Below are 10231 nucleotides of genomic sequence, written 5' to 3'. Positions count from 1 at the left end.
CGGATTGCTAATTAAAAAATATATATTCCGATAGACTGTAGAACTTTACCGTTAGACTTTTTGCATCTATTCAGAAATACTTTCTGAAGTTGCTCAATGATTGCTGCCATATTCCAGGACACTGACATGGATTAATAAAAAAAAAAACTGCATGGTATACTACAGCAGGTTTTGTACTTTTTTTTTAATCTGTGCTCTTTAAGAGGACATAGTCTGAAATTGAAGAGAGGGATATTAAATGATTACGAAAAGAGAGCACTTATTTACATAAATGGCGATAGGCCCATTGATCCCTCTCCCAACAAAAGTGATAGGGACTCATACAATTAAAAAATGCATGGGAGTTACACAATACTACTCTGAGGATTTATAACTTACTCTCCCATCCCCTTACAAAAATAGGCACTATGATAGGCAGAAATGATGGACCAATCGGTTATATATCAACTTAGCGTCATGAAAAAGCATATAATTACTTCATAAAAGTGATCTTTATACTGTTCTTTATAGTTTTATTTAATAATTTTGAGAATACAGCCAGAGCCGAATTAACACATGAGCCCACTGGGCAGTTGGCCGGGGGCCCTACGAGCAAAGGGGCCACATAGCCTTGCCAATTTTTCAGTATATTATTCTGGGAGATTTATTCAGAACCTTCAAACCCTCTAAACGTTTAGCTGGAGTAATCACTTCAGTATCAGCTGTTATCTGTACAGGCAATCTTGCTGTTGCTAATACATATCTTGACCTTGACTAAAATAACGCACACGTACTAATTGCACATAAATGGGTAAGTGGTTGTGTAGATAGGGTCCCAGTGCACTGCTTTGCCCAAGGGCCTATAATGCTGTTAACACAGTACTGAATACAGCTTCAACAATTTAATTTATTATAGAGTTCCATGTACATCATATGCAGTATATCCACATGCCCAACTCTCATACATGGCCACAAGACATCATATACAATCCATAACCAACACAGCAGCACCATTCCCACACATTACACACCTATTCCAAAATATACTTATTCTGGGGATTCCATGCTACAGTGCTGCCACTAAACTGCTGTTTACACTATGTTGGTTAAGGATCACCAATGACAATAACATTGCTTAAGTATTCACACCCAAATGAATATTATTGGCTGGAGTTCAATATAGAAGTGCAACTCAATAACTGTTTAAAGAGTTGATGTAGATTAAGGAAATACATTTCTCAGCTTCTAGAATGGCCAGTGACATCACATACAATTTCTATAAACACACATTACAGAAATCTTAAGCTGGGTACACACTACACAGTTTTCGTCCAATAATCGGCTCAATCAGCCGACATTCGACCGCTCGTTCAAGTCGGGTCAGTGTGTGCAGTGACACGATGGTCGAAAGTCTGCCCAAATGGACGATTGTCGCCTCATTTGGTTGGTCGTACCATTTAATATTTTCGTTCCAAACTCTTTTCCGTTGTGTAGTGTGTATAAACTTCCGACCGATCTACAACAGTGAGTACGAAATTACAGTCATTGCACACGACAACATGGCTGTAAAAAGTCGCTAAAGGGACGTCCGCTCTTCCCTTTATCGTCCTAAACAAGGCTAGTGTGTATGCAGTCCATGGACTGAGCGATCGGACCATCGATTGCATGTAAAATCGATCGGCATAAAAAGTTGGTGGAAAATTCTGTAGTGTGTACCGAGCTTTAGTAAGTAAGCCATGCACATAATTTAGGCACACACTTACATACAGACATAACATAAAAAAGAAGGTGTCCTACCTCCTGTGAACAGATCTCTGTGGAGCTTGTAAAACATTAATCACATTCCACTTTCCACATGGAACATAAGAGCAACAATATTTTTCTTGCAATAAATTGTAAAATTTCATTATTTCGTAACCTACACTAAAATAATACTGTTTAATAAAAAGTGGTATTCAAAATCGGCACAGTTAGGCAATAATTTTAGCTTGGTAAATGGTGATATAAGAAAATGGTATGGAAGAGAGTGGAAAGGTATCTATAGAATCCTGAGGAACAAAAAATGCCAGAAGAGAGAAAATACTAAACTGAAGAAACCAAGAACGAAATATGAAAGGACATATTAAAATTGTAATGTTTTATATGACAACATTGATGACTGTGTTTGGAAACTGCACATATGATGTATGTGGTATCTCTACTCAATATATTAATTCCTTGATAACTTCTATTTAACTTCAAATACTTTTGTTACACATTACCAGAAAAGGTTAAGCTGGCACATTAGGGGTCAAATATTGAAAAATGATTCTATTTCAAAAACAGAACATTATTCAGCCCTAAAATAACATATATCCATAGTTACGAGCAATAAATTCTTCATGGAACTTATTTAAGCAGAGAGAAGCGTCTCCTTAACAAATGCAAATTTTGCACCTGCAGCGCTTTATGTTAATGTGAGTTTGATTTTTGAACTTGAGTTCCAGATCCACAAGTTTCTCTTAAGGTCAACACAAGACGAGGTCATCCATCTGCTGTGGCAGCAGTCCTAGTTAGTGATCTCTGTGTCCCGTACTTATCTAAACTGTTTTTCGAATCGTTTAATGCTGCCAAAGATTCTGCTACATCTCACTGCAACCTATTTCACAATCCAATTACATTGTGTCTAAAGTAATACTTTATCTGACCCAACCAAGCTGAAGAGAACTTGCTACTCTTCAACACTTATTCCCAGCACTGAGCAGTGAAATTAGATTCTGGGGTTCATCTTTCAGATGCATCTGCTGCTCACCTTGGTCCTAATAAAAGAAAATCTTTTGCACCCTGTGATGTGTTTTAGAAATATGGGTGTTTTGGACTTGACCTACCTCCTGTGAACAGATCTCTGTGGACCCTGTAAAACATTAATCACATCCCACTTAACATGTTACAAAAAAAAACAATAATATTTTTATTGCAATAATTTGTAAAATTTCATAATTTAGTAACCTACACAAAAATAATACTGTTTAATAAAAAAGTGGTATTCAAAATCTGCAGAAAACTCCTATACAATATATCCAAATAGCCTGACTTTAGCAAAATAATAACTTGGTGCTTAGTGATATCACTTGTGTCACATGACTCATTTTGATAGTGTTCCATGATCAAATACATAACTGTCATTGAAAGCAAATTTGTACCAAATTGCAACTGGTGTGTTGTAAAAAAAGAATATGCCCCCTAGAGTAATAAAAAGTTATAGAAGTCACTTCTGAGTAAAATGACAATATTCTTACAGGTAGCACTTATTTCACAGATTGTTTTAAAAAATTAAAACAAAACTTCTTCTACTGCCATTCAGATGACAGATCAGGACTAAAGGATATTAATAACACGTCATACTTGTAAGAGTTTTAAATATCTATGTCCTTATTTTTAAGAAAGAGTCCATTCTCTAGCTATATTTAATAAAAGCACATCTGGGGGTAAATGTATCAAGCTGAGAGTTTCCTGACAGTTTGAAAAGTGGAGATGTTGCCTATAACAACCAGATTCTAGTTATTTATTTAGTGCATTCTACAAAATGATAGCTATAATCTGATTGGTTGCTATAGGCAACATCTCCACTTTTTAAACCTGCCAGAAACTCGCAGCTTGATACAATTACCCACTGGTGTTGCTATTGGGTAAAATCCAAAGGCAAATTCAATGCTCAACTATATTGAGCCTCCAAGAGGTATAAATTGTTTTTTGTTACTAGCATAAATTAAACCAGTGGAAAAAAGAGTCTCTTATTATTATAATACCCATAGCAATTTTTCTCCTATACCAACCACAATCTATAGTATATTACAATAGGCTATATTCAAAATAAATTCAAAAATAACTTGGAGGCATATCACAATTTATGTATGTAGGGATTATTGGTAACTTTGTAATAGCCAATGATTTATGTTACCTTAAAGTAATGTAGAATAAGGACTATAGCTTAAAAACCAACAGATGGACACATCTAAATCAAATTGCTTAACAGTAAAATATCATGCTAAATATGCATGTACTATGGAATTGCCTTTAATTTTTGGTCATTCCAAAATCTTTTTCAAACAAAATGCATAGCTAATTCCGCTTAAAAACGATTGGTCCATGTTAATTATGTATCATATTAAGTGAACGAGGGAAGAGAAAGCTGATCCTATAGCTAACCCTAAGCCAAGAAAAAAAGACATAACTATTGCAGTGCCCTCGGCTGACTCTTTGGGGACAACTTTAGGACCATACACCATGGAGAGAGTCCCCAGATAACCGTTGCTCAGTCCCAGCAATGTGATAAATATAACTGGATAGACATCACTCTGGAAAAAGACTTGGTATATGTGTTTCCGGGGTTGGTAATTACAGAACATAAACAACGGGATAAAAATTGTTCGGAGCAAAACCAATGTTGGCAGAATCTTGCTGTTGGGCCCAGGGCTCTGGATCCATGTTGTGATTTGGCGTCCTGTCCAGTCAGCAAAGTTATATGTCAGGAAACACGTAAAGGGAGTGAAATATTTATTGGTCCAGACGCTCCCTGTATATTTATCGACGGACTCGATGCCAGCAGAGATGGTTGGGAAAATGATGATGCTGATGAAGAAAGTGTAAAATAAGCAAGCAGCCAGCATCCAGACCCTCTTTAAGATAGGCAGTATTGGGGGAGAATTTGTCTTTGGTGAGGAAGTGTTATTAATTTCTGCAGAACCTTCAGACAGAGAGCTGTTTGGTCTCACATCACATATATTCAAGTAATAACTAAAAAAGAAATATAAGACAGTTAGTACATTAAAAAAAACATTCAATACCTTTTAGTTTATGTAAGTTCACTTTACTAAAAACTCAACAATTGTTATATCGTAAAACATAATTTGGGGTTTCAACTGCTCAGCTACCCACAAATGTTTAATATCGTGTGAAATAGGATAAAGAGGATTTGGGAGTTTAAGCTATTATATGTAGTTAAAGGGGTCAAAATGAAAAACTGAAACATATGTATATGTATAAAAGTGAAATACAATTTCTCTCTAGTGTTTTCCATTTAGCACTCCAGATGTAAAGGTGCTTTTACACCTCAAACTGCAACCGCACCACATGTCCTTATCATATGTGAGATGCAGATTTGTTTATGTTATTTGAAGTTTAATGCAGAAAATAAGTTTGCAAAAGGCTGGAAATTGAGAAAAAACTCCCCAGTTAAGATGGCTCTATGCTAAGAAGAAAAGTCTCCCCACCAATCAACAAACTAGGACATTGTTCAGTGTTCTTTTATAATTATACAAGGTGTGTCAATGAGCAAAATAGCTTAAAAAAATTAAAGTTTATAATTTGCAATAGTTGTCCATCATATGATCTATTCCTTACTTTCGCTAAAATCAGATTTGCTTAAAAATATGTTTTTGGGAAAGGAACTCCCCACCTTGTGTCACTTCCAAGTAGTGCACATTAGCCTAAAGTCCTTGGGGTAAATCTGTCAAGCTGCGAATTTACGACAGGCAGTGGTAGACTGGGCTGGGCAGCAGGGGGGCATCTCCCCCCCGGGCTGGTCCCATACGGGGCTACCTTGGGCTGGGTCCTTTGCAATATTTCTAATAGCCTGCTGAGTCGAGTCTTGCCCCTGGGGCTGAAATTTGCCAGCCCTCCCCTGCCGGCGGGTTTGCAAAAGTGGAGATGCTGCCTATAGCAACTAATCAGATTCTAGCTATCATTTAGTAGAGTGTACTAAATAAATGATAACTAGAATCTGATTGGTTGTTATACGCAACATCTTCTCCACTATTCAAACTCGCTGGAAAATCGTAACTTGATAAATGTACCCCCTTGTCTTGTAGCCATCTAAGCCTTGGTGCGCAAACCAGGGTTGTGACCCCAATTTCAGAAGGAGAATAATGATAAGGGGGTGTGCTCCTATCTGCGTCCTATCCCTTCCATATAGACAAAACAAATAAATACTTTAAGCAGTTATTAGATATATCATAGTATATAAAACAAATATGTTAGACTATTTAAACATCAGACAGGGGAACTTTGATTAAAACTGGTACACCGGAAAAGGTGCTGTAATCCATAACAACCCCACAATCATTATTTAGTGCAGTTTCAGCAATTAAAGCAGAAGTCGTGTTGATTGCTGTGGGCTATAACATATTCTCCAAGTGCAGTCGTTTTCATAAATGTCATTATATTGTGTTCTTGGAAAAGCCTGGGTCAGGGAAAATTGCTATTACAATGAAATGCTTTGCTTTTTTTTGTTTGTTTTTTACATACCTTAATGTCACTAGTTTTGATGGACTTGATATTTTGTACATCACTCTCACAGTAATTACATTTTTAAGTATTGTTTCCCACAGACAATTCTATCTTATATTGCAAACTCACAAAGCTAATATCATCAACCTGCATTTGTTAGTTTTCCTACAAATAACAGTGTCATTGGAGAAGCTGTGCAATGCCACCTGCTGAACGCAAACAGTACTACAGCAGCCAAAAGTAAAACCAGTTCAGTGGGGAAAATCTGGACAAGAGGACAGACTGCTTAAAGTATATATTACCCTGATATTCACCAATTATTTAAACAAAATGGAATACAGTTTCTGGTGGCTCTTTAGGAAATAACTTTAGTTTTCGTAAGACCAAAATTTTACAGTACTTCTGTTTGCCTATTAAAAGTATGTAACTCTTGTAGATTACCATTACAAATTCCATATAGTACCATATATTTTACAAACATGTGAAAAACATTCCTAATATAATAATAATAATTTTGTGTCTCCTGAACAGTAAGTCATTCGTTGAGGAAGAGGAGCTGTGGCAGTACTCCATCTTGTATTGTGAGAGCGTGGCAGTAAAGTGCTGTAAAAACGCAGCAGGTAGATTCTAGTACCTTTTTTATTATTACCGCCATTGGGGACAGATTTAGCAGTAGGCATAGTAGATAGATCAGTGGCTGGGGACAGCGAAGGTAGAAAGGGGATTTGCTTTCCTTGCAAAGCTCGGATTTCCAACTTTTTGCTTTTATTGTTAAAGAAAAATGGACTTAATGAGCCAAATCAGACATGATTTTAAATAAGGGGAGTGTTGAAATACCTGTATGTAGTCACAATGGTCAATATACACAAAACATATTTTTTAACAATTTTATTAGTATGCATTGAAAACTCAAAAATTATTTTCTTCAAAAACACTACAAAACATTTGGTGTCAGTAGCTAAGGTCATTCGAAATTGTTCTGAAAATTACTGTACACCAAATGTTAAAATATATAATATAACAAGCAGTGTGGAGGACTACAAATGATTGTCTTTGAGCCTTCAGAAGTATGGTTATATATCAGGGGATACCATATATGTATTATTATCTGTATTCCTTTAACAACACACAAAAGGTTTAGTTAATTATTTTTCTTAATAGTGGCAGCGTAGCAAAAAAGTTACAGTATCCACAGATAAAAGTTAAAGCTGTTCATATTTTACTATATGTGGTCATTAAGATGGTCCAAGGTTATAAAGGGACAAAATGGTAACTATTGAGCAATAAAGTCTTGGTCATGTGTGTGTGAGTGTTCAGAAAAACATAAGATGGATTTACTTGCTGAGAATAACATTTCTCTTTTGCTTTCTGAGATGGAACAAGCAAGATCAGTCTGTGGGTGAGATTAATCTGTGGCTGAAACTCCAGTTTCACTCAGTGGTTTTGTACTTAGTTTTTGTCAGTTTTACAGCAGAAATGCATTTCAGTGCCTTGTGTGCAGAAAGGAGTGTGTATTAAAGATATTCCTGCCCTGACATAAATGTAAGATAAACTAATACACTAATTAAAACAAACACTTGTTTTGAGTTACACACATCCTCGACACAACGTTTGGGTTGAAAATATAATGCAGAATTTAGGAGCCAATCGGCGTCTGTAAAAGGCCATTGAAGATCTATAGAAATTAACCTAAAAATATGCTAAATCCAGCCTTGTGTTAAAAATTACATTACAATTTCAAGGCTTCATTAAACTGATTGAGGACATTGTCAACATTGTTATTGTTCCCACTATAAACAAATGTTTTAATTCACTTAAGCAATATTAACCCCTTTCAAATCAGTTAGCCTCTGAAAGGATTGTGGTAGTTGGAGCCATTTTAGCAGACAATAGAAATAATTAAATAAATGTGTTGTCCAACAAAACACTGTAATAATACCTGTTTTAAAGGGAGACATATCCAATTAATATGATTTCACTTTAATTTTCTACACATAAACACAGGTAAGGTATTCTGTACATTGTGTCTAATTTCTCTCTACAGCAGCATATAGAAAAATGGATTCACACTGCCATACAAAAGCGAACTGTAGAGTAACTATCAAGTGGAAATACTAAGAAATAACAGATAGATGAAGCATATTTCTGAAACATGTGTACTGTCAATCTGCAACCTCTTAAATCTGGTTTGTAATTATTAGTTTGTAGCAGGTGTGACACTGTACAAATGGGTCACACGGTCATGCAAAATAGGTGCTGCTTGAACTGTACTTCAATAGTCCACCTAAACCCACAAGAACTGGTGACTGAGAAGGCCATGACATGAAGGTGAATTCACTGTCATGTTCCAGGAAACATTCCCCAACTTCTGTCATTTATATACATATATAGATATGATGCCCTGATTGAATAATTCTTCATTGTGACCAATTCAATATGAATATTGCTATTGTATTTTAAAATGTTATTGTTAGCCATGTGGTTAACTATAATTAAAACATTTTCCCTTTTTAATGCTGTTTCATAAAGAGTGGATTATCTAACCATACCTGGTTACTATAAGGAGTAATTTACACCATCACCATGAAGAGATTCACCAGATTAGCGATGATATTAAGACTGAAGACTCAATGTATGCCACTAAAATACCTTTACATTGCCACCACCAGCTAGAAGTCTAAAAACCTTACCTGGAATACTCAATTTGAGGAAGTATCAGGTACACAACAATGCAAAGAAGAAGAAACACATCTGCAGTGAGAAAATAAGCAAGAGCGCTATCTGTAACACTGGATGCTATAGACAAGTCCAAAATGGCTGCCAATGCACTGATTGTACCGCCCATCGCCTGGCCTGCAGAAAAGTAAAAAAAAAAAAAAAACTTTTGGTCATAATATACAAGACAAGCAGAATTATTTCTTAATGATATATTGTGTGGCAAAGCAAACTATAGAGGTGAAAATGCACTGGTAATTATAAAATAAATATGTTTAAGGCAGAAATTACTTCACAGCAAAAGCATCGCATAGCATAGTGGCTCAACCTGGATTAAGTTAATATTTGTCTGGCGCTTAAGCAATATCTGTAGTTCAGAGCTCACATAGTTACAGACATTTATATATGTTAAAAATGTTTTACAGCAAAAAAGCTAAAATCGTAACATGGGCGGGGTGCTAAGGGTCTGTTAATGCTAATTTGCAATCACTTGAAAGACATTTAAAAGACACTATTAAAACTATCACTATAAGTTAAAAAGATACAAAAAAGATTTTTTGTTTAGGCAATCATGTTAGTTCTAGTTGACAAATATAACTGTAAGAAAAAGTGCCATAAGTTGGAGACAATGAATAATATTGGACATCTCCAATTCAGAACACAATAGCTGAGAAGAATATCTGCAAACCATGGAATGTTGTTAGTATTAAATACATCAATGTTTCTATCACGGGACCAAATAACTACTATACAAATTATCTTCCGGTCGAAAAAAACAACAAAACAGTGTGATGCCTCATAATTTTCTTTTTGTAGAAGATGCTTACAATAAGGTGAATTACAGGAGAGAACTATGGGATAATGTAACATATAAGGGTGACTTAACATCCTTATACTACATAATAAGAAGCTGGTTGTATTTTGCCTATGTTCTACTTTAATCATTTTAAGTCCAGACAACATAATCCATGTATATATTACTTGATGAAACAAACTGTATCTATCTATATATTATACAATACTATACAATATATTCTATATATATTGTATAGTGTTGATTTATATATTATATATACAGTACTGAGCAAAAGTTCAAGCAGGTGTTGAAAAAATGCTGCAAAGTAAGAATGCTTTCAAAACTAGAAGTGTTAATAGTTTATTTTTATCGATTAACAAAATGCAAAGGGAATGGACAAAAGAGAAATCTAAATCAAATCAATATTTGGTGTGACCACCATTTTGCTTCAAAACAGCATCAATTCTTGTAGTT

General features: G+C 35.2%; 1 protein-coding gene across 1 annotated transcript in view; it reads right to left on the bottom strand.

Annotated features, from left to right (window-relative positions):
- Positions 1–872: 872 nt before the first annotated feature.
- Positions 873–10231, bottom strand: part of SLC29A3 (solute carrier family 29 member 3) — a 50422-nt gene continuing 41063 nt past the window's right edge. The window contains exons 5-6 of the mRNA XM_075217046.1: positions 8937–9099; positions 873–4755 (exon numbers count right to left, since the gene is read on the bottom strand). Coding sequence (XP_075073147.1) covers positions 4122–4755; positions 8937–9099 — 797 coding nt within the window. The 3' untranslated portion in view covers positions 873–4121. The remainder of the gene's footprint in view (positions 4756–8936; positions 9100–10231) is intronic.

The sequence above is a fragment of the Mixophyes fleayi genome, chromosome 6, assembly GCF_038048845.1.
Source record: "Mixophyes fleayi isolate aMixFle1 chromosome 6, aMixFle1.hap1, whole genome shotgun sequence".
Lineage (NCBI taxonomy): Eukaryota > Metazoa > Chordata > Amphibia > Anura > Limnodynastidae > Mixophyes > Mixophyes fleayi.
The sequence above is the reverse complement of the archived record's forward strand: the minus strand, read 5'-3'. Positions and strand labels throughout refer to the sequence as shown.